At 31.6% G+C, this 26829-nt stretch overlaps 1 protein-coding gene across 2 annotated transcripts in view; it reads right to left on the bottom strand.

Moving 5' to 3' along the window:
* Positions 1-2902: 2902 nt before the first annotated feature.
* The window catches only part of LOC134234395 (cys-loop ligand-gated ion channel-like), a 39045-nt gene continuing 15118 nt past the window's right edge, over positions 2903-26829 (bottom strand). The window contains exons 2-10 of one of the 2 annotated variants that reach the window (XM_062716457.1): positions 19855-19983; positions 19416-19610; positions 9858-10115; positions 8297-8452; positions 5572-5745; positions 5024-5071; positions 4250-4267; positions 3933-4008; positions 2903-3377 (exon numbers count right to left, since the gene is read on the bottom strand). In XM_062716457.1, the coding sequence (XP_062572441.1) occupies positions 3166-3377; positions 3933-4008; positions 4250-4267; positions 5024-5071; positions 5572-5745; positions 8297-8452; positions 9858-10115; positions 19416-19610; positions 19855-19983 (1266 nt within the window). In that variant the 3' untranslated portion in view covers positions 2903-3165. The remainder of the gene's footprint in view (positions 3378-3932; positions 4009-4249; positions 4268-5023; positions 5072-5571; positions 5746-8296; positions 8453-9857; positions 10116-19415; positions 19611-19854; positions 19984-26829) is intronic. The other variant, XM_062716456.1, reaches the window with a different exon arrangement.

Here is a 26829-nt window from a genome sequence, read left to right as displayed (position 1 = left end):
ACCAATCGGAAGGGAATATTCATTTCTTAATGGCATCTGATCCCACCTCTGATGTTGTAGAGGTCCACGTTTGCTCTGCCCCAATTGTGTATTGCTTAATGGACATTTAAACTTGAACACTGTTCGTTTTCTCAAAAATGATTTCACGTAGACGTCAGTCAATACTCGATTTAATGAAAAATTGTAAATGCTGATAAGGACATTCTGTTGATTAAAATTTTTTAAAAATGTCGAATTTAAAAAAGACTGTCGATGTCCTTGTTTTGTTCACTCATTTGTCAATCAGCTTAGCTTTTCTCGTTTCAGAAATTGTTCGTACTTTGACTAGAGCTTGTTCTAAAATTAGAATCAACTGGGAGACATACACTCATGTGAAGGTAATAATGATATAGTCTACGTTAATAGGGAAGTTGGCGATAGAAAAGTTGCAGTCATTTTTTCCCAAACTTTTTAAGGACACCAATAATGGCATTTCCATTAAAATGTCCAAAGATGAAAAAGATGTGCTATTTTCTACGCTGTTTTCATTTTAGGTACAAAGGGATGTACATGTATAAAATCGACGTAGAAATGAAAAGGTTAAACGTTTATAGAAAAAACCTCTTCGATATATCTAAACGAAAGCTGCATCGTGTGGCCAATTTCTCCAAATAAGTCTGAATTATCATAACACTGAACAGGGGAATTCTGACATATTATACAAAGTCTTGATTTACGGGGGGTTTTTTTTAAAGAAGAAGAAAAGCAGTTGTCTATGAGATCAAAACTCTTAGAATGAAATTTATTGAGGGTTGTGTTTGTGCAAATGTTGAAAAGTCGTTGAGAATATGTGTATTTAATGCCGTGTGATTATAATTCCTCACCTTCCCTGCGTTCAATTAAGCCATGAGATGTTTCTTGATCATTACATTCGTGTAGATACAGCATTTTAAAAAAATACTGTAAAATCACATATTTTCGAGGGGTCAAATTTTCGTGGTTTGAGGAAAATATATTGGTTCATGGGAATTGGATTTCGTGGGATTTCAGTAGTAATATATGTGTAAAATTGCATTTCGTAGTGAAAATTAACTCGTGGGTCTTTTCATACCTCGAAAACCACGAAAATTAATCCCCCAAGAAAATTAGTGATTTCACAGTATAGCGTGGCGTCTAGGCGCCGATGTCAGGTTCTCATAAAATATATAACTTTATTTCTATGAAATACGCTATTCCTACAAAATATATACACAATATATATCATAATTAGCATCTATAGATGAAAGGAATCAAAATGTTTGAATTTTTAAATCCCAGTCCCATTGGAGCCCGAGGAGTGAACCTATAAGTGTCAAAATTAAAGCAATCTTAAGGAGCTCTGTTTTGAATTCGTGAATGTTTAGAAAGCTAACAATTTGTATGTTGATAATGAGGTGCTAATTCCATGCCACGAAATATTGAAATTCATGTTCCTCCCATGGGTCCAGGGTTCAACTGTTCAATTTAATGGGTATGCTAATTATGCCAGATTATATTTTCATGAAGTCAGAATCTTGATTCTTGGGATTTTTGAAATAAAAAAAAACTATATATACAGACGTTGGCCATTGGCTTGGAACATTCAGTTTACATTTAAGTTCTTATACTCGAAGAATGAGGAGAAGTAAAGTTGGAGCACATTTAAAGTTTGCCAGTTTACAATTCTTCTTCATTTCTAAGCATCTAGTAGACATGGCTTTGAAAAAGTAAAAAGAGTCACAATACTTTTTTCCTATCACATGAAACTAGAGTTTCATTGATCAGGGCATGACAAACTCATGTGAAACCAAAGCTCACAATTACTTTTTGTTTAACGCATGTCATAGTCATTCCCATTTCCTCATGTATTCCAACAGGACATATTTTAGTGACAAACACTTTGAACAGGTACTAATAACTGCTAAGTTTTACTTTATTTTAGTACAGTCAGACTTCCTTATCTCAAACTCGATGGGACCAAAAAACTGCAAGGTATTTTGGAACTTCACTACACAGGACCATGATATGAAAAAAAGTAGTCTACATACCTGAAAATTCTTTCTGAATAGTTTTACAAATTTTTAGAAATCTGAATTTCTGACAAGACTTTATTAATGCTCTGTACTTGGAAAAACAAATTGAAATAAAATTTCAGTATTTATTTCGTTGATATTGTTTGACCCAGTAGATCTTTAGAATTATAGTATAGAAACTTTTTTGATGTTAACCTTTGTTGATATGTGATTTGTTTTTGTGCCACAATCCATCTCTTCGGATTAAACTTTCCTTTAAGGTATGAGAATGTCTCTGAAATAATCAACCTGATAATAATTTCTTTCTCATGGAAGATGATTGATTAGAAATTTCACTATGACATATATTCTGAAAGCATGTACTATTAATCTTGGAATAATGGTAGAAATCAATTTTGCCTTTGAAAAAACAGAAACAATTCGAGTTATTGCACTTTGATAACGCTGCCAATGTAGTTTTAAAATTGTCTTCCATCAATTCTATTAAACATCATTAGCATTATTGTATTTACAGAAGGTAAATGCATAATCTAAAATTATTATTAGCTTCTCTCAAACTGATACTTAAATCTTTGTTTGTAGTATCTATCAAAATACATTTGGTAAATGATTATAAACTTTTTTTTGAAACATGCAATTTTTCACGATCTGTATATTTAATTGATATATTGTATTATGTTTTTATTTGTATTCTATATATTTGTCTTTATGTTGAATGGTTTCGTTTTGTATGGTATAATTTCCATTTGACAATGTATCACTTCCTTTTATTGTCGATTCTTACGCAGTCAACAGGTTTTCTCGTTTTTATTATTCAATAACTATAACTATATATTACGAGTACTTTCGTATTTTTCAAAAGAAACAACGCATTTAAGTATAGTTTTAATTAATTAGGTTTTAACAGGTAAACTTTCTCAAAATCTCCCTGTCATATTTACAGATGCCATTATATGGGAGATAAAATTCTCTGTCTCAACAAAAAAATCACTTGCACCTGTAAATCATTAATAAAACATCGAGTTTGATGTGTATAATTTGCATAACACCTTTTTTTAAAACAACAATTAAACAATAAACTAAAGACGAATGGAATGAACACTGACACGTGCTGATCATTCGTTCTTTATAAATGTCACACCTGGGGTGCATATTCTTTTCGGATTTCTTTGGATTTCAGTTTTTGGTTTTCTCTGTCATGCTCATTGTCATTCTGCATGCCCACCGTTGTGATGACTGTTTGTAAGTCGACAACAGACGATTGGTCAGAACTGATTACATCAGAAAGGCCACTTCTGGTGTCGCTTTCCCGTGCTACAGTTTGCTCTTCACAAGACGTAGTCCTTCCTGTAATTCAAAACAAGATTCCGAGTCTTTTGTCAAACAGATTACAAAAATCCTTGTTCTGATCAATGATTTCATTTCACATTCAATTCAAAGAGAGATCATGTAAGATAACCGTCCAGTCGGCAATGGTTACGCTTCTGAAAATGGTACTCGTAAAGAAGGACATGGATTTCGCTTTGGATACTTATTCCCCATGGTACTTGATCCCACCTCCCTCTAATGTTTTTAGAGATATGTGATTGTTCTCCTCCCCATGATATGTTTTGCACAAAAGGACTTCTGCGCTTGATTTTTATTCGTTATCTTCACATTTCAAACATACTATAAATAGAAGTATAATGTAAACAAGATAATTAAGATAATTAAAGGTGTACATTTATGTAGTGAACTTGGCTGTGAATATTATGGTAGAAATTTGTGAAGATGCTGTAGATGTGTATAGTGATATAATGTATTCCATACGTTTCTGTTCATAAGTGTGCACAGTGAAAGATTACTCTTAAAGTGTATTCATACGCTGTAACGTGATTTCAATGCTGGAGTACCCTGCTTTACCTGCTTGCTTCAGAAGTGATGATAATTTCCTTCGTCCCCTATACGAATAGGATTTTTCTGGCCTTGATGTGCGATACTTTTAGGAGAAATGATAAAAGAAGGGAAAATCAGTTGAAATTTCAGCAATTTACTTTGCAAACTTTTTAAATTTAGCAAAAAGAATGTTATGTGGTTTTAAGTTGCCATCGTTTGCTTTGGTTGTATTTTTTAAAAAGTGATCCTTTTTAAACAACAGAGTGTTAATAAAAATATTTCAAGTGCGTAAAACACCTAAAAGTTAATTTATGTGTATTGAATGATAAAGATATACAACTTACTTGAACTGCACAGTGCACCTAGAAGAACATGTTAACTTTTCTTTTTAGCAATTTATATGATGTAAATATTTTTACAAATTTTAAAGAATAATTTAAATTCCATTTTTAATTAGATGTTTTCAAGCTTTTCCAGCTTCAATTTTCTTCAAGAAATCTGTTGCGTCATTACAAAATCTTTTATTTCGTTTTTATATGTTGTTTAAGCTGCTGTTTATAAATTATCAAAGTACTTTACATGTATGTCTTATAGACTATTAAAATGTATTAGGGAAACATTTCAAAATATAAACATATTTTCAAACAAGCAATTAACCCTTTTCGTTAAGCAAAGTGCAGATCAATAAAATATTAAAAGTGGAATTAAATGTGCATTTCAATGTATAATTTTATCATTTTTCTGATATTCATTCATCATAATATCTTTATTTCATTTGGTTTATTTATGTGCAATGTACATATTCTCTTTTGGTTGGAATATAAACATACAGTTTATTCGTGATATTTTTTGTACAGTGCAATCTTTATCATATACTGTGTAATCTCTGTCTTTTATAAGTACAGTGTAATCTTTGTCAAATACGTTCAAATCTCTGTATTATATACGTACAGTATAATCTCTGTCTCATATTCGTACAGTACATTATAAGAACAGTCTATATGCAGAGTGTCATCCTAGTCCTATATATGCAATGTAATCTTTTTCTTTTGGTATATATGTGTGCAGTGTAATCTCTGTCTTTTATTTGTACAATGTAATTTCTGTCTTATACGTACAGTGTAATCTCTGTCTTTTTGAGCCATCGTTCTTCTTTTCTTCCACGGCTACAGAGAGATAAATTATGAGCTTAAAGTTTTATTCACAAAGAGTAATGGCAGATTAATTTCAAAAGAACATACTCAAGATAACACAAGTATTTTGAAAATGCATTAAAATTTTTGAGCATCAACTATTCACCACCACAATTTTATATCATTTTGGAGAGTAGTCACCATCTACTTTTGAATTAAAACACCATCATGATACATCTAAACGATTAAAGATCAACATTTAACCGCATTGTATAGAATATCATATTGTACAGTAAGCTCCTTGGTACAGTTAGTTAGAAAAATACTTTTTTTTTCATTTTATAAAAAGTGAACAGTAGAAATAAAACAATTGAAGACAAACAAGCAAAGTTTGAAGGAAATATTATCACAGAAAATTCTAATATTAGTCATTTATTTTAAAATGAATTGGAGGAAGACGGACACCTTGCTATTGCATACACTTTTCTTGTCAGTAAAGCATATAATGAACAACAAATATATCAGATACTTACATAGAGGTAAATAATAATGAGGAAACCGACGTTATAGATGACATAGATGATTCCAAGAACAATGAGAACAATTGTTTCTGCCCGGTCAGCGATGGTTTCCTGGACCACAGTGACCAACGCATGCCATACACAGACCGCTGATAGCATGATCATTGCTGCTAACAGGTACTTATCCTTAAACAAATTCACAAAATTGTTATTTAAAGCCCTATTCAAGATATAAAGATACGTATAAAAACAAAACAGTCGTAATCCCATTCTTCTTAAACACAAAGATACCATTGACCAGATTTATGTGAACACAAACACCGAAAGGGAATGCTAAATTTTCTGATCTGAAAAAAATGTGACTTCAGATATCTTACTTTCCTTATTTCAGTTATATTAATAATATTTTAATTAACATCATAACAAACAATTATCACTTTGTATCTTATGCAAAATAGATTTACAACAAGATTTCAAAATAATTGACATATATTTTTATCATTATAGTGAACAAATAAATGAAATAAATGAAATTTAAGTAAAAATCCTACACAAAATTAAATTTCAATCATAAGATATACACGAGAGCCTACAATTTTCCATACAAAACTGTTTTATATATATATGTGCAAGTAGTAACACACAATACGGAAAGATCCAATAAAACACGAACAAGTTTTGGATCAATGGCTTAGTGGATTTCAATTATTGTCATTTATTGCTAAATAGGTTCTATTTGGACGTTTGTCCTCGCTTACTATCGCTGTAATGCCAATATTATTTTCAATTATGCCAAATAAAAGGATTTATAAGGCTCTTGAGTGCTTCAACTTTTGACTAAATCCATTTCTTCCGTTTTCTGTAATTCTATAAAACTTGCAACATAGCAAAATAGAATGTTTTATATGAGAATACATTCTGAATTTGTTATTGACATTGTCCTTGAACCAAATATTTTGTACAGAAAATGTCCTAAGCCAAAATAGAATCATTTTAGGAAAACTCGAATGGGATTCTACAAGCTTGAAGGATAACCGAATTTATGCAACTTTTTCCCTTTCTAGGGACAAAATTCTTCAAAACTGAATGCCAGTGTTATATATTTTTATACCTCTAACAACAAATTGTATATAGATTATCAAGCGGTAATCTGATAATCTAACATTCAAAAAAAAATTTCATAGCAAAATATGATATCACAAAATTTTACACAATCAGTTACACCGAAACCTCCTACTGTTTAACACTTTCAACAACCTCTCCTCAGATTTAATCAAGGACTAATTGATCCATTTTCACAAATTATTTTAAGACTAATATAATTTAATTCTCCAAAAATTATTTCAATTTTTATAATTGGTCGATAAAATTATAAAGCTACTACATAATAATTTTGATTATAAGGAATGCCTTTATGAAACAAAGATGAAATATGTAGAGAAAATGAACATCATTAAAGTTCAAAAGTCCATAAAACGATACAAATTACGAGCAGATCAAAACATGAGATCATGTGCCATGAGGGTGTGAACATCTCCTGCCGACTGGTCACTCCTGCCGTGTGCTCCTTGTAATGATTGGGAAATAACGGGAAAATCTCTTGTCAATTCAGAGTGTAAATAATGGACTAACAATAAGTATGAAAAACGTCCGTCAGCATTTGACTCAATGATAAACTGTATTTGCTAAGGAGGTCATTGTATCGACCATAGAACTCACGAAATGATAAGTTGAAACGAGACTGCTGATATCCTTGTTTCATTGCATTTTTTGTAAATCAGAAACTCAAGCAACTTTTTGATGTCAAGTTCAGAGTACTTGTGTGTAAACCCAGAATGTTTTTTAACAAAATCATTTTGCAAATGACCAATGACAAGGTAAGTAAATTTACCAGTTCCATTTAAAAAAAAGAAATTGAAAAAGCAGCTGTCAATGATATAAAAAAGCCTGGACTTAAATTTATCGCGTGAATGGCTGTGTATAAAGTTAAATGTTTTTAAAGCAATATGATCTGCATTTTTGAGAATTTCATTTTGCTGTCAAAATGTGCTGTTACAATAAATTTGTATGTAATTTAAACCTTTGTTATGAGTTAGACTAAAAAAAGTATTAAATTGTCTCAGAAAAAATCATTTCTATGCAATGGAATGTATAATATTATATAAGAATTCAATGTTGTACAGGACGACAATAATATAATTTTGCTTCAATTCAAGCACATAAATAGTTCTTCCATCGCAAATATGCATGACAGAAGTCTATAAATGTTCTTATTTTCTATTATTAAAATAGTTAATTACAATTGTTCAAAAAATATTTCTGACATTAAAGTTGCAGCTCATATTGCTTTAAGCTGTTGATTTTAGTAAAATCTTGTAATTTCGAGGTTTGCAAAATGTCATTGGAATTTTTAAGAATCCACGTCTGATTTACACCACTTCTTTTGTTTATATTGTTGCACAGTACTCTTTAAGTTTCTTCTCCTCTACTGTTAGTGTGAAGTAAAAAAAACAGGCTTACTTGAATATTTACTGAAACCCTCTATGTAATTTTGTAAGGATTTTTATGAAGTTTCGGAATCCAATATAGATATGGTAATTCAAATTGATTTTGGCTGTCTGGGATATTAAAAATATTCAAAACTGACATGATTTTGAAGAATTTCTTCCTTAGAAAGGGACTTGAACTATGAGGATTTCTTCGAGTTCGAGATTCATAAAATTACTGGATAACTCACCATGTACGTTAAATAGGAAATTCTGGGTAGACTGGAATTGACGACCGATTTAAAAGCCACTGCTGTGAGAACTAAAGTGAAAGACAACTGGAGGCGATTTTGGGGTAGTGTTTTCTTCACCGAAAACGTAGCAAAAGCTAAGGTACATATTAAAAACTGAAAAAAGAATGTACACTAAATTAATTTGTCATTTAGAAAGTGAGAGAAAATGCTAAGATGCATAACAATAGTAAAAAGTCAATAAGTCTTAATAATAACCTGTTTGTTTTTATCCTCAATAATCAATAATTATCAAAAGACTACTACAAAATGAAAGAGAAAAGCATTTTTACACTTTTTGACGTAATGAAATGTTTAGGATTTTATCTTGAACTCGATAAAAAACTTGTTTTTAAGACAACTGTCTGCAAAAGTTTGCCATAATTGAAGTTCAAACTTTGTCTTCCTTATTTGAAGAACATGAATATTCACAAAATCCAGAAGTATAAAATTTACTTCGATATAAAGTGTACATGTACTGCACCCATACAAACTGTGTGGTGCATGAGCTTCTACGTTTATTTGTATATATTTGAATTTCTTTTTGATTACTGCATGCAAGTAGGAGATAGGACAAGGAAGCATGCATTTTCAATTTTATTTCTTTTTCTTTGCTCAACAATGAGAGCTACAAAGCAAAGAATCAATAGTCTTTAGTTATTCAATATGTATCTTTTTAAACGACTTGAATTTCGCTTTCTTTTTTCATTATATATAAAGCAAAATATCGTAGCGTCGCTTACAGATACATGTATTAATTTTGTAGACATCAGAAGAAACAGTGTTTCTTAAAACTAAAGCTTATTATTAAGTCTCTTTGAGTTTTGTAGCTGTACCGTAAATCTGGAAATTTTTACGTCGATTTTATTTTGCGAATTGGGGTCAAAATGGTGTTGATTATTTTTACGTTTCAAAATTTTGCGAATGACAACTGCTTTTGTTTACATTTCATTATTGGTAATTTATTTTTAAGAAAAATATTTTTGCAAATGCAATGAACTCGCAAATTTGCTTAAAATTTATCTACAGCAAAAATTTCCTGATTTACGGTATATCACGAATGAGAAAAATACACAATTTGTTTTCCTTGAACTTAATGGGTCGCAGAATGAAACATTTCTAAATAATCAAATTTAAAAAAGAAGAAATTAGATAAAATATTAAATCAAGTTTGATTCAAACATCATACAAGTTTTTTTTTTTTTTTTTTGGGGGGGGGGGGGGAATCTGTGCTTTGCTTAAGAAAGCTTGATTTTACTTTTCAAAAGAAAAGTTTGTAAGGTTAACAAGATTTTTCTGCTAAAAATAATATTTAAAAGGATATTCATATAAAAGATTATTTCCCAAAAGGTGATGATTTAAACAAAAAAAATCTTTTCAATTATGGTACACAGCATTAGAAATTACTTTCTAAAGATCCTTTATCTTTAAGTATCCGGTGTACGTCAAATAAAAAAGATGTACAAAACAAATATATTTTAGAATATGTAAGTAAATGTCGAAAAATTTAGACATTGCTTACTGTGACAAGAAATATATTCCATACAAAATAGCCCGGTCTTCGAGCAGCACGACATTTGACAGAAAGAGCCGAGCGCCGGACACTGTTGTCCGCTTGGTCAATCACTAGGTCCCTTCGAGAGCACTCGGTATGCATATATAAATGCCATTCTTGTTCATCAACAAATGATTGCTTATTGACCACGTGGTGGTCGTCTAAATCTTCAATTAGTTCCACTTCATATGATGGCAGTTCTGAGGCAACTGTTATGGTTAAATCCTACAAAAGTAAAACATATGATACAATTTCATCAAAATCTTTTAACGGGTACTGTAGCTTTTTGTATTTATGTCGGACATAAGGGAATTTTATAGATACATAGAGAAAAAACGTTTTCAATTTTAATATTTGTTCTAATTTACATATCAATGCACGAGACTACGTATGATTTTCGGAATGACCAATACGTAGAATTCTATAAAGTCAACATTTAAAACATTGGAAAGAAGAATGTTGGATTTGTCATGACAGAATGTCTGTAGGTTACCTGACTGGGTTATTATTTACATCCTTCAAATAAGTTTCAAAAAACTACGAAAAGTCGAGGATAAATAAGGGTTTCGATGATCTTTACAGAAGAGAGCTTGGCTATCCTAAGTCTAATATCCAATGTCCTGTGGGTAACATTTTTGTTCAAATTGAGAGCGTTTCTATATAGCGAAAACCCTCTACTTGTAAAATATCAATAAAATATGTAAATTGAATCCACAACGTAAAGACCAGATGTTTTTTTTTTGAACTTTTTTTTCCAAGAAAGCGTCTAAGTAGCCATAAGGCTTTGATAATATGGAATGTAGAAAAATTTCAGCTCAAATAAAATAATAAACATATCATTTTTTCCGTATTGTCTACGGTGCAAGATCTAAGAGAGTCATTGTATGTTGATGAGTTCCGCATACATTGTCATTTACCAGATCGTGGTCCCAATAGAATGTTATTATTATTCTCTGGTGCCCTTTATAATCATTAGGTTAGCGTATACTGACGCAAGGGTAGCTGTAGTTATAAAACTTTTATGATGAACATTTTATGGTCGCTTTATAACTCAAGTCGTCAAATATACGAGTATATATATGTATACGTGTATGTTGCATATAGAATTTTGAAAAATTGATAATTCATCCATGCACGTTGTTTTTTTTTTCTTCCAACTCTATTAGACATAGTAACTATAAGCATTCTTAAAAGAGTTGAGTGATGTAAATTGATATATTAAATCTGTAAAAATCAACAGTGTAAGATGTTCTATACATGTATATCATTTGGAAGATGTTCAAGTTACTGTGTCAATAAAAGGAGATGAAGAACAGACAAATACACAAACACTGTCATTTGCATTTAATGTCCATAATATAGAGAGTTTAATTTGATGAAGAATGTAAACGACGTTTCAAGCAGTATAAGCATTTATATGATTTTTACTTTAAAAATGAATATGTATTAACTATAATTTTTAAAAAGTGAGATAATAAAATGACAAATATTATTTTTGATTACATACAGCAATAAACAAAATTTGCGATTTTTTTGTCTCGCTTATAAATACCAAACAACAAAAGTATTCAAAAAATCGTATTAGAAACTATACTGTTAAATCACTTATATTCGTGTGGGTCTAACTTTCATTGTTTTCGTGGTATGGTGAGACCCACGAATTTATGATTTCCAAGAAATTTAAAATTTCTTATGCATTATGTACAGTAACTACTAAACATGGATTTCTCCAAACACGAAATCAAGTCCCCTCAAACCAATATTTCCCCTCTCAAACCTTGAAAATTTGACACCACAAAAATATGTGATTTTACAGTATTGAAATCAAGAATTGATCATTATATCGGTACAATTTTTTATAAGAACATAAGAATGTATTATAACATTCAGCATATAATCAAGATAAGCCAGTATTCGAAAACTAGAATACAAATATTCAAGATAAACAAAAAGTATTCGGACAGACAGAAACGTATTACATAAATTGTCTATTATTATCTTGTTCTCTTTATTATTATACTATTTATAACTTTATATTGTTTTTGAAATTATATATTAAAGTAATATATGTTTTAACTCTTTCGTTTTTGTTCCTGTTCTTTACTTAGAAGATAAATAATATCATTGTCGTTTGTTTTTCGGAGAAAATAAGAGTTTTTGAAATTAAAATTAAAGTAAAATGTAACTCTTTAAAAAAAACATATAATTTATTATCAACCTAAATTTATATATGTTAGGGATAGCATGTGTATCGGTCTTTTCGGCAGTACTTTTACGTGACTTACAAACTTGAGTTCCTTCAACCCCCACGTCACAGTGACTGAATAAGAGAAGACCTACATGTACTAAGAAGGAGCCGAATTCAACATATTAAGTTGAAATAACAACATTTAGGAAACGCAATTTGAAACAAACTTTGAATCTTTCCTCCCACTCTAAATAGTAATTTTTTAACATTTCATTTACTTCCCCCAACAATTATTTAAAATTCCTGAAATTTCCTGTTCATCCTAGAAGTTTTTGGTCTACTTCCGTTTGGGTCTTAAAGCGTGCAAGAGGTTGTTTTTTCCCAAATCTGTTTTTCTGTTATATTTCAATGCAATGCGTGTGCGAAGTGTTCAGAGATGGACATTTATAAGATTTAACTGGTCTAGTGTAAAAGTTCAAAATAATCGATATATTCAAAATAGCTACAGGGCAGTGTATGCCTTTTCAAAGTTTTCTCCGTAATTTTTACTGGGTAATAATAAAAGTATGTTTTAAAATGCATTTTATAAAGCTTTATATATTTGTAACAATTATTGTCTCTGAGATACGAAGTAATAGTCAAATCATCAGAAAAGATTTCAATGAAGGATATGGAGATAACGAACAGTATTCAATATCAAAGTCCATAAAACAATACAAAATAGGAGCAGAGCAAACACGGACCTCCAAAACATCAGAGGTGGGATCAGATGCCATGGAGGAGTGAGCATCCCCTGCTGACCAGTCACACCCGCCGTGTGTTCCTTGTCATGATCGGGAATTAACGGAAAAATCCGTATGAAAAACGTCAGTCAGCATTTGTCTCAATGATAAATTGTATTTGCTGACAAGGTCTTTGTATCGACCACAGAATTTACGAAATGATGACTTTAAACGAGACTGTTCATATTCTTGTTTCATCAACTTGCTTGTCAATAATTTACCTCGTTTTAGAAATTGTTCATACGTAGAGCATGCTATTGCGTATCGAATCAACTGAGATATATATACTCCGTATGCAGGTGATGAAGGTATATTGCTGCATAAGTAAGGGAAGTTGACGATAGAAAAGTTAAAGTCATCACGTTTATCATATAGCTTGGTTGTTAGATTACCATTAACGTCTTTTTCAAGTAAATTATCCAAGTATGAAACAGATGTGTCAGACTCTGTGGTATCTTTTATCTCAAGCTCACCAGGATATATTGTATCGACGTAGGAATGGAAATGACCATTGTTAATTGACAAAACGTCGTCGATATATCTAAATGTCGAGTTAAAGGCCACAGCAAGTGTTTTCTTCTTTTCACGCATAAGATTAACTTTTAACGCATAATATGATGTAAAACTTCCTTGAACTTGATTCTGACAAATTTGAAATTTCGATTTCTTCATTTTATTTGTATTTATATCACAACAAAGAAATTTTTATTCCCAATTGCAATCAAGTACTTTGGCATAAGTAATATATAATATTAAATTATATACATAGTCTATAGCTATAAATGGCCCTATATAGTCTATACAAACACACACACTTCATTACAAGGGTACATATTATGTTTATTACATACTAAGTAATAAAATACAGCCCACATTAAGTTGAGAAGAAAATAAGTAAATAACTATGCATGGATTTCTTACATACATGTACATGGTCCATTGTCTCATACGGTTTGTGTTTGTTTCAACTTCTATTTCAATGCACTCGATCCGTAATTTGAAAATAATCTATTATTTGTAAATTAGATTATCCTTATTTTCAAAAAGTTCCAATTAAGAGAATATGAACCCACCAACAAATTGTGTATGATCACAAGTACTGTTTTGTGGTTTAATTTTAATGGGTGTGATATCATCAGACAGCCCTGCAGGGCTGATAACCTATATCAAAGCCTGACTATATATTTTTTTCAGGCATATCGCATATGCAAAAATCCTGTATTTATTACTAAGTATGTAATAAATAAAAATATATACATAGTCTATAGCTATAAATGGCCCTATATAGTCTATACAAACGCGCTCAGTTCATTACACTACATATTCACTGTATTAGAAGCCGTATTCACCTGAGAGGTGCAGCGGCGTTGTGACGTCGAAATCAATATCTCAAATTACGTGAAAAACAATGGCTGCTACGATCGGAGCAGGAAAAATTGTTTCGCAAGTCTGTTGCAGGATAATCTTCTAAACACTTCGACGTCTTAACACAGCGAAAGGAAAACACGGAAAATAAAGTTTGTACATGTAATCTGGACATTTTTATTTTTCATTTTAATGAATATGTAATCATCAGACAGCCTTCAAAGTCTTAATCATTCAAAGCCTGACTATATATATATTTTTTATAGTGAATAACAAATCATATTCACCACTGAGAGAGTCCATAATTATTTTATTATATAGTCAGGGTTTGAATGTTTACGTTTGTCATTGAAGATGATTAGGGATTATATATAACAATATCTTATTTAAAAAAAATAAACAAGTTCACATAATACTTTAAAATATCCATGTTTTCTTTACTGTATGTACATGTAAGACATTGATATGTCTCGAAAATAAAGCAATAAACATGTCTTACAATCTCTGCTCAGATATACAGCTGGCTTCCAGCCGTTGCAACCATTGTTTTCCACGTTGTTTGAAGTATTGATTGTGACGTCACAATGCCCACTTCCCGGTGAATACGGTCTCAAATCCGATGAAAATGAAGTGTTACGAACCGTTTACGTTTGTCTAAATTATATAGGGACTATATATATATATAGACTATATTATATTCAAAAAAATAAACACGTACACAATAGTTATTTTCAGTCGTACGAGTGAAGATATACAGATTAATTCATTCAGCAGGAATTTCAACAAGGAAATATTCTTTAAGAGATGTTTGCACCTTGCATTTCTTTCAGATTATATTTTCTATCCGTTATATATTTAAATAGAAAAAAGCATGTCACTTTTTAGGATAGTGAAGGTAACAAACAGTAATCGATCTCAGATTAGCTACAAACTACAAAATCTGTAAGCAGGACAGATAAAACGAAATTTCAAAGTTTCAAGTACCTAGAAGTAATCATTTTCGTCTATCGGTCACACCAGCCGTTAGCTCTATGTATTGGTCGAAAGAACATATTAAATATAAATCCAAGGCTTTACAATGTCGGAAAAAAACCTTAGCCCAAGTATACAACCCATTGATATTTTATATTTGCTACCTTGGTCAATTTAAAGAATATAATATTTCGAAATGCTTTTTTAAACGATGATGTTAAAATCCATGCAACATCAATCTTTCTTTCAGTAGCATGCCTTTGTTTTAAAAATTGAGCATGATTTTGCATATCAAATAAGTAGGGAGTTGTAAACCCAATATGCAGATGACAGCTGAATTTTGTCGTATAATTTTGTTGTTAGTTGGCCCTCATCAGGCAGTAAAACATTCGAATATGGAACAGATGTGTAGTGTCTTAATTTCGAGTTCACTAAGATATTTGGAGTAGACATAAAGCGATATGCTGTATATTTCCTTGCAAAGGAATGAATGTTTAATAACGGTTTCTTAAATTTTCACTTGTATATAACTCAGGAGCAATCCAACGAGAAGGACATATACACTGATTGACCAAATAAAGCACCCCTTGTAAATTGATCCCTGTCAATGTCCGGAAAGAGCCTCCAGCGACACAGGGAAATTAATAAATGCAAGACCAACCAGATCTGCAATTTGCGTGCTACATAATTACTGAAAATAATTGCAATATATTTCAGTAAATGGCACAGATGAATAAATAATGGCAGTTTTACCACCGGGCAATAAAATAATTAGACTGACGGTTTTCTCATTTCCAAAGGAAGCAATATGTACAGATATCTTTCCACACAGAGTTTTGCTTTATCACTAGAACTTTATTTATCGATAATTTTTTTATCGAGTTGTTGATGTCTGTAAACAAGCCTTATCTACATGTATGATATTAATCATAAAACTAATGTATTGATGATCTCTTAATTTGTACATGAGAAAATGATAATCTAAACCTCGTACAAATTTATTCCGACCAAAAAATACAAAATGTTTAGCATGAAAAATATGGAAATGACGCACACTTTTCCAGATCAAAAGTCCATGAAACAATACAAAATAGGAGCAGAGCAAACACTGACCTCCATAACATCAGGGGTGGGATCAGGTGCCATGGAGGAGTAAGCATCTCCTGTCGACCGGTCACACACGCCGTGTGCTCCTTGTCATTTTTGGGAAGCAACGGAAAAAAATCTGTGGTCTAACAATTAGTATGAAAAAACGTCATTCAGCATTTGACTAAATGATAAATTGTACTTGCTATCAAGGTCATTGTATCGACCACAGAACTTACGAAATTACTTCAAACGAGACTGCTGATATTCTTGATTCAGCACCTTGTCAATATTTATGCCCTGTTCACACGGAGAGTTTAATTCGAATTATTTACTTTAGCTTTACAATTTAATGCGAGTTTAATTCGAATTAGTTTACTGCGCATTAAATTACTTCGCATTAGCTCTGTGTCAGCTAAGCAACTTTTTGAGGCATGCGTAATGGCAAAATTTAAATGCCACATGTCCGTTTTAAAAATTTTTGAGTGAAAAACTGGTTATTAATCACTTAAATGTGTGTACAGACACTGTAACATTACTTGCATCTGCTCCTGCATAAGGTGAATGTTTACATGAGAGATCATCTTTTAATTCGTTTTTACTTCGCATTAGCTGTCGTGTGAACATCCTTTTGAAGTAAAATATCTAAATATGAAAAAATGTGTCAGCATGTAGGAAGGAATATGAATATGTCGTTGGGTATCCTATAATATAACTTTTTGTGCGTGTTTGGGAGGTGGGGGTATCTAACTGGATCATTTGGGAGGATAGGGAGTGTTTACGAAAAGGTTTTTCCAATCAATTTTTCATCAAACACTTCATTGTATATTTATATTTTCCATCTGTGTGCTTTGTCAATATAAATTACAACATTTGTTGTTTGTTATGAAATTTCTTGCGTGAACATATAGCTGTCGATACTTTTTCCAATATACACTATTCGTCAGAGAATTCAAAGGATTCCTTATGACATATTAATGTCTTTACATGTATTTTCGCATTGTGATTATCTCGCAAAATGACGTACAGGATGCTCGAAAATAAAATATAAACATTACAGCTGTACAAATTCATTTGTACTTTTCAAAAATTACTTTTAAATAAATGTTGGAGAGGATTATTATTTCGGAATAATTTTAAAAAAAACACATTATTCCTGAATATCCAAAAACCTGTTCCTTGTATATTTACATTAGGCACTGTTCCTATTTTGTGTTTGTGTTATATAAAATGAGGAAATAAAAGAATTAAATCAAGTTTTAAGTAACCACTAAATTTTCTTCAGCAGGCTAGATAATTAATCCTGAGGGATTAATTGTACCTCTCTCATCATTTTCTTCTAAAGTTACAATAAGGTATTAATATTAGAATGGCTTAATCCAACTACAAAAATTATTATTATTCTTGAATTTACATAAAGGGAAAAAAGTAAAAATAAATGATATGTCTTCTTTAATCTATTTCTTGTTTTTAGAATTCAATGAAATCATAACTTTGTGTAGGTATTTTAACCAAAATAAAGTATAAACATTTATATCTAAATCCACATTTCAGAAGCATTCCAAATTGAACTTAAAACAAACTTCATTTGCAGACAGAGGTGGTAATTAATCTCAATGTGACAGATAAAGATAATGCTTTGGATTTTCTTCAGGAGGAAAGCTAATTAATCCCAAAGGACTCATAGCAGCATTCAGTTTACAATGGAAACATCTTCAGCAGTTATCTCTCTTTGCTAAAGCATTCTTATATAAAGTATATACCCCAAAGCTCCAAACCAAGGGTCATAGAGAAACAAACTTAGCATCAAAATATGTCTTTCTGCCTATTGAACTACCATACCAAATTTGATCTTAATTGGGCAACCATAAAAAAAGTTATTAGGAAAAAACAGGAAATTTGTGGACAGAAGAAAGACAGACGGACAGACAGAGTGATTACTATAGGGCACCCGCAAATCCTTGCGGGGCCCTAATAAAAGAATGAAATCAAGTTTTAAGTAACCCTTTTTGGTACAGGGTCACGTACCCTTTCAATTGGGAATTTTAAAATCAAAAAGTCGCAACATTTGGAAATATAAAAGTTTTAACTTAAGTGCTGCTGTTGATCAAAAGAGTTAGATTGATTGGTTACGCGCTAATCACATCTGTACGAATTGTCAAAATATCAAAATTCGCCTTCTTTTTTTTAATATGAAAAGTACTGAAAAATTCAATAATTCAATGATTGTCATTTGGAAATTTTTATCTACATTTTTTTTTTGGGGGGGGGGGGTAAATTTCAATTGGGACAGGATCCTTTTCCAGTGCCTTGATGCTAAGGTTATGAAGCCTTGTAAATAACTACCAAGAATAATTTACTATGCAAGCCAGATATCTATCTTTAGGAAAGGAACATCAAACATACATTAAGTTTTCAAATTTAACATTTGAGTTCAAAACTAAAAATCAATTTTTATCACTTTTATTTATTTGATTCCTCAATTCTGAGTTGAATATAATGCATACCGATTCAATATGTTCAATGCATAATGAATTTCAAGTATTGTAAAATTAATTCTTCTTAAAAGTTTAATAAGATGAGTTTTTTTTTCCTTTTCATACATAAAAGCTGATTTTTCCTCAGCAGACAAAAAAATATAATAACAGATTACCTATAGCTATATATTAGTACATATATTACAAATTGTGTTGACATATTTTCATGTGGCTATATATTAATTTGTTATAAGGTCTTTTTAAGATTAAAATTTCCAAGCAATTTCTAATATCACTCTTATCTTAAAATCAAGTAATGGGCCTTGATGCTATGTTACAATGTAGACAATTGCTTCAGAGTTATTACAAATATATATATACTTCGAAGACCGCTTTACTCTGAAATATAACAGAAAAACCAAACACCAGGTTTGGGAGTACAAACTCTTGAACGTTTTTAAACCTAAAGAAAGTAGATCAAGACTTTTAAAGATGAGCAGGAAATGTCAGGAATTCTAGATAGACTCATCATGGAATGTACCAAAAAATATTTTGTAGTGGGAGGAAGGATTCCACAACTATGATGGTAAGAAGTTTTAAATATAGAAACAAGGGTTAAAGAGACTGGAACATGATGACAATGAATGCTTTGTACCTGAACATCGAATGGGAAGTCATCCAATTCCAAATTCTCCATGAATGTTCCCTTAATGACCCTCTTCTCTGTAACAAACGCCTCCCCTTTATCATTGTATAGTAGACGATATCTGATTTGTTCCTTAGGGTCGCCGAGAGAGTTCTCAATATACAGTTTTGGGTTCCAGAGTTTGTTGAATTCTGTGGATTCGGACTAAAAAATATATGGAAAAACAGCATTGCACCATAACACAGACAGGATGGTGGAAAAATTATAATTTCATTCTGTTACGTAACAATGATATCAAAGCTTTATAATAAACTGTTGGATAACTGAATTATTCCCCATGTAATTCAGTCCATAGAATACAACAAAGTACGAGATAATGGTATTTTAGAGAAATTTATTGAAATTGTGTTTTCTTCCACCAAAAAAAAAAATACGTAATTACGCTTACCGTTTTATTTTGCCCATCCAAGTTCGGTTCTCTCCACTTAGCTTTCACTATCACATCTGCAGTAAATTGTTCTTTAAGTGTGTCGATCTCTCCGACTTTGAAGAACTGCACACAAATTTGTACCTTCACCTGCAAAGGATTTGTGGACATTTTGATGAAGTACCAAAGAAAATGGTTCTGTAACATCACTTTCTTGGTCAACTCACGATAAGAACTTTGGTTAATACTCTTGGTCGACATTTTGCCAAAGTTTTTTTTTTCTTGCGGAAAAAATGTGTATTAACGAATCATTGATATGAATGGTTCACGCTTTACGTAATATTACTTGTGTCAAGCATCGTACATATGGAATCGGTAAGGCGGACCAAAATTCCTCTTTTACAGGTAAAATGTTGCGAACATTAAATAAATCCACATATTGTCAAAAACTGAACACATTAACAAGATCAATTTTTCCGACACCAAAAAAATCTACAGAGTTCGCGTATCTATGAAATGAAGCATGATATTTAAATGCCACAATAAAATGTCCTATATTGGTAAGCACATATCTCAATTAGTGCTTTACTGCCATATATGAATTTTTCATAGCAATTCCAGTCCAAGGAGCGAACGTATTGCTAAGTGTCAGGAATCCCCAAAGTTTGATTAATAAATAGTCTTCTGGATAATTGATTATGCAGATTGAGATCCGTTCGATCTACCAAGACGTTTTGGTAGGTCCAAAGGGAAGATGAGAGTTTTTCGTTTTAGCAAAATCCAAAACCATGACTGACACTTATGGGGTTCTCTAAAAAAGTGCTTCACTAAGAGCTTATCATCACAATTAACAAGTCCGCCTCCCCACAACGTTGCATGTCAATAAATGATAAACGCGATTGAATTTAACGCATGCTTGAAAAGTCCCAGTTCACAATTATACGGTTTTTAGCTTACACGTGCAGGGAAAATGGCAATATAGTTTTGTTTCGTCACATAGTTTTCGTATTTATGTTCTCCCTGTGCCATCCGCCTCATCTGTTTTTGCTACACGGTATAGAATAATCCACATTGAAGAGTTATGCAATTAAGGACCTCAGTGACAGGGGGAATGGCATAGACGCCGACATTTATTAGAATCGTATCCGAGCAGAAAGGAACTTATGAGAAGAGTGATTCAGAGTATAAGACAACGAATATATGGCTTCAAGCTGGCCTCAACTTCCATCATATCTATTAAGAAACAGAAATCGAATATGACAGTTTTTGTACACAATATATTCGGACTACCCTCGTTCATCGAAGGCTTAAGTATGATAATGATACCGATTAGGAGATTGTCAAGGAAAATCATATAGGAGTTCCGGTCAGCTAGAAGAGAATTGATGTTTATTAGATTTCGAGTTCGAAAGACAAGAAAATAATATATTGAAAGCCTAAATTGGTTGCCCTTTGTTAGGATATTAAGGCAGAGGATTGAAATCCCGATGAAGAATATGTAACAGGAAAGTCTCCAAATGGCATTCAAATAATTGCGATTAATGTCCACCTTTAAAATTATTGCCGGATTAAAGTCTACCTTTTAAAAATATCGCAGATTCTCCAAAATATCGTCTTTTACACTGGGTCGAACGTTGTCTTTGACAACTAAGTATCTGCCGAACTAAAAACTTTGTTAAGATTGCTTAAAACGTAAGAAGAAATCATGTGCTATTTTGATAAGTACACTTTTGCATAGCTCTTGCAAACCACAAGAATAATACTCCTTCAATGAAAGAAGGGTAAAGACAACAAACAGCGATCGATCTCGTTAAAAACTTCAAACATTACAAATCTGAACAGGACATAAATACAACCCCTGGAAATTCCAGAGGTGGGATCAGTTGCGTAGGAAGAGAAAGCCTCCCCTGTTGGCTCGTCAAACCTATCTCCATATGTATTGATCAAGTGGACAGAAATTTCATGGTCAAATTTAGTATAATTGGTATAAAACAAGTCAGTCAAAATTCGACCAGTTGAAAGGTAACACTTGCAAATAACGTTATTATATATATAACGAACATAGAATTTAAGAAATGATGAATTTTAACAAGTTGAAATTCCTGTAACATCAACTAACGGGTGCAAATCCAGTCTCGGATTAAAAATTGATCATACTAGAGCATGCTCCTAAGTAGCGAATAAGTAGGGAGATAGAAATACCATATGGAGATGTAATTCAGGATTTGACGACAAGGAAATAAGCTGAAGTCATCTACAATGAATCGATCTATATGAATGAAATATATGGAGACAACAAACAGTATTGAAGCTCAAAGGTCCATTTATCAATGAAAAACACAGACCTCCAAAACATCAGAGGTGGCATCAGGTGCCACTGAGGAGTGAGCACCCCCTGCCGACCGGTCACATCCGCCGAGTGCTCCTTGTCATGATTGGGAAGTAACGAAAAAATTCCGTCGACAATTCAGTGTGTAAGTAATGGTCTTACAATAGGTATGAAAAACGTCAGTCAGCATTTTAATGATAAATTATATTTGCTGACAAGTTGATTGTATCGACCATAGAACTTAAGAAATGATGACTTTTTAAAACGAGACTGCTGATATTTTTGTTTCAGCAACTCGTTTGTCAATAACTTACCTCATTTTTAAATTTGTTCATACGTAGAGCATGTTTTTGCGTATCAAATCAACTGGGAGATATAAACCCTGTATGCAGGTATATGATATATATATATGTATATTGCTGCAGAAGTAAAGGAAGCTGACAATTCAAAAGTTAAAGTCATCTGGTTTTTAATAAAGCTTGGTTGTTAGATTAACAACTACTGTCCTTTTCAAGTAAAATATATAAATAAGAAACAGATGTGTCCGACTCTGTGGTATTTTTATTTTAAGCTCACTGGGATATATCGTAACGACAAAAGAATGGAAATAACAATTGTTAATTGACAATACGTCGTCGATATGTCTTAATGCCGAGTTGAAGACCACCGCAAGTGTTCTTTTCTTTTCTCGTATCACCTTTTGGACAAATTTTGCTTCATATGATTACAAAAATAGGTCTGCTATGAAATAATAAATAGTATCGTTACATTAATGTTTTAGAATTCAGATAATTTAAAACTACCTATATCAATTGCTGTAAGTAGTTTCTAACTCTCTGATAAATGTATGCAAAACTTTAATGTAACAGTATTATACCAAAACCAAAGGACAATTTCAATTGATTTTTACTACATGTATAAATTGCCTACCCGCACATGACATTACGTACATAATAAATACCACAATAAAGTTCTCGTTATTTTAAAAATAAATATACTGTATTAAAAGCATGTATTAATATGTGACTTTCAACAAAAATAGGACAATGCATTCAATATATTAAGATGTTGTTATGTCACAGTTTATGTATACCTCTCTGTCTTATTGAAGCGTTTATCAAAATCATGCATATCAGCAATAACTTTGCATGCGGTCTTTAAAGCAATGGAAGAAGACAGTTTCTGTACATGTTATTGATTTTTGTATACATCGTATCTTCATAATATTCACGACGAGCAGAAATTTAAGTGCAACATGATTTCAATATAGAAAATCTTATTTTAAAAACTCGGATATTTTTGATTTGCCAGTAAATCCTTATTATTGAAAATCTGTACAAAGCTCAAATTAGAAAGCTTATCTGCACAATCTCAGTTATGAGGAGGTTTTCGTCAACAGACACTTCAGTTGATGGTCATCAGCCTAAATAGTCTTTTATTATCAAAACAACCAATTCCTGTAAGTAAACTTTTTATTTGTTATTGAGAGCAGATCGACTTAAACTGACAACTATAGGCTACGTATAAAATGGATATTATACGAATAAAATGGATATTTTCATTCTTTATATCTAGGATTGGACTGGACGCAGTGAACTAAATGATCCGGTAGGTGTCTGTATATAACAATAATACAAACTTCAAATGCCATTTTCAAAAAAAATTACAATGTACATTCCAAAAATTGTACATACTAAAAAATTGTTTGGCACCTTCGAGCCAAGGAATTGGTAGAACTTTTTGATTTGTTGATTTTGATATAAATGGTAAAGATAACATAAAGTGATCGATCTCAAAAATCCTTAAACAATATATATATGTGAAGAGGGCGGATCCATGGAAATTCCAGAGGTGGAATCAGCACGTAGTTTACAAAGATGAAATTTCAGATAAGACATATATTCACCTTGATCGATTTTGAGCTATATAAATGAACAGTATGTTTGCAGAAGTTTTGTGGACTACTGTCAATTTTCAGTGACAGCATTTATTGAAACCAGGGGAATCCTTAGAGGAAATCTTAGGAATAGAATTGTTTATGGAAATATGTCTTTCTTTGTTCATTAATATGGTTTATCAAACACTTTCTAAGCATATCAGTTATTAAAAAAAACTACTTTTTCCTTGTAATCTGAATTATGGATGCAACAAATTGAAAAAAATACACATATGTATTTTTTTTTTGTAAAAGCTGTGGCATGATATCCCATACCAATAACTAAAGAAAGCATTTTACTGTTTAAACTTACAACCGAGAAAAGCATTATATTGTTTAAATGATGAAATTTTACGCAGAAATGACAGTTTCCTTCAGGTATCATACGCGAGGAATTTATTATACAGAAATTTTGCGAAAGGTACCACTGGCAAGATAAAATTATACTTGCTCGTACTTTTATTTCTTAAATATATGTAAGAGCTTGAACAGACCAATCACGATTTCAAAGTATCACTATCTGAGATCTGCGAGTCTTTTCTTGATGTAAACTTCTCACGTAAATAAGGAATCTGCATGAAGTGTTAAAGCTTTCACATTTAGTAATAGAGAAATATACCTCAATATATCTGTCAAGTTACAATCACATAATTTTGATAATAAAAAGTTTCTTCAAATTCTTTGAATTTTTAATAATAAAGAGGATTTATAAATATTTTTTTTTATTAATTTTCAATGAATTAGTAAGAGTATTTTTTTCATTTTTATTTAATATGATAGAAATTATTCATGATGTCTGCATTTAAGGACTGTTTTTTTTTTATTCTATCCGATCTAAATGATCCTTTTACGTTAACTTTCTTAAAACAAATGAGATATCTAATGCAAAATTTAAAGTTTACTATCACACTAAAAACTATGTATACTTAGAGTTTATATATAAACTCGATTCATTTATCCCAGTGGATAAATTCTCATATGTACTTTACCTTCCTTTGGTGAAAAAAGTACCTTTGAGGAAGTAAATGGGCTGAAGATGACGTCATAGTCTCATTACATATCAGTCTTAAGATCCTCCCAAGAGGATAAGATATGGAAAAAGCTTATTGAAACTAATAAATTGTGAGTGCAGCGTTTCTAAAGCAAAAGCTGTACAACATGCAAATATTGAATTGGGCGGAGTATGTTTCCTCAATCCAATTTCAAAATTGTGCTCTTTTGTGTTTCTTCTGTATAATGTCCAAAAAAAGCACCTTATTAAAACACCGATATCAGTGGACGAGTCCAAATAGCTCTTAATACTCCTACACAGCAGAAACTTAAAAGCTTTTCACCATTAGAAATAAAAGCCTTAGCGAGTTGCAATTCATTTGGGTCTAGTTACATGCGTTTTATTCTTTTGGGGAAAACAATGAAAACAATATGCCAACAATGATTCAAAGGAGAAGGCAAATGGCAAAATCATATCGAGTTCTGATCGGCTCTATGTCCTGACTTACATATTATTGCTGCTATGGACAAGATTGCCATTTGCTGATGTCGTTAAGAAGTGAAGTATAACGAAATTGTCACGGGGAAGAAAAGGCCTGACAATGTTTAAGTGGCACGTAATGGAAAAACATTTATTGAGACAGCCTGACGAAAAGTGCAGACTCGTAAACTGCAATATAAAATGGCAGTTTCTTTAAATTGATTTATGTTGGACAACTTAATAACAAGTGGTCGATTTATTCCATAATTCAATGGCTAAAGTTGTCTTCAAAGATAAGATTGCTAAAAGACTTCCTGTTTGATATAGTATTTTACTTTATTGTGACATTTTTTCAACAACTGAATGATGCATGACTCTGATGCTAAGGAGCGGGATGACGCTGTTTATAAAGTGCCTAATGAACGATAACTCCTACAGCTTGATTGCTGTACAAAAAATGTCACAATGTTGTTTTAAAAGTACAATTTTAAAGAATTCTTTATTTGTAGCATTCTATTACCTCAATCCCCAATCCCGAATGTTAATTTCGTATACATTTGCCACATTTGAAACAAAAAGTAATTTTGCTTTTAAAATGTATAGTAAATTTTGGATGAGGTTTTAAACTTAGTATTCTTAAAATTATCGCAGGTAAAGCAGAATCCTTAACTTTAATGTTTGTTTTGTTTTGTGTTGCAAAAATGTTGCAAAATGATATAGAGTCTTGGTGACTTGGTAAGCTGAAATAAAAACAATGTTTGAAATCACCATTTAATTTTTCATAAACCATCAGTTTTTTATTCTAAAAATCGGTTTCAATTTTTTATAAAATGTTTGGTATTGAATGAGGAAGAAGGAACAGCTGAATGAAGAAAGTAAACATTACTTAAGAAACCACCCGAACTCATACTGGATGGTTCACAATTTTGGAACCATGCACTATTTTATCACATGCAGTATGAGATAGCCCAATGAAAACTATATATTTGAAAAAAATATTCACAATGGCAATGATTAGTTAAATAACAACATGCAACAACTTATGGACTGGAGTATCCAATAGTGGTCAACTGGACGAAAATATAGGATTATTTATTGTTTCAATGCACAGAAAAGATAAAAGTGTTAACAATGGTCAACTTCAAAGAAATATAGGTGTGTTCAACAGTGGTTCAACTGCACCCAAAAAAGATAGTATTCAAAGGCGGTCTTTTGTACCAGAAAATGTGGGAGCGTTTAACAATGGTCAACTGCACAGAA

Source organism: Saccostrea cucullata, unplaced genomic scaffold (genome assembly GCF_032062105.1).
Source record: "Saccostrea cucullata isolate Sc308-1 unplaced genomic scaffold, CSIRO_AGI_Scuc_v1 ctg18, whole genome shotgun sequence".
Taxonomy (NCBI): Eukaryota; Metazoa; Mollusca; class Bivalvia; order Ostreida; family Ostreidae; genus Saccostrea; species Saccostrea cuccullata.
This window is presented reverse-complemented; position numbering and strand designations above follow the sequence as displayed.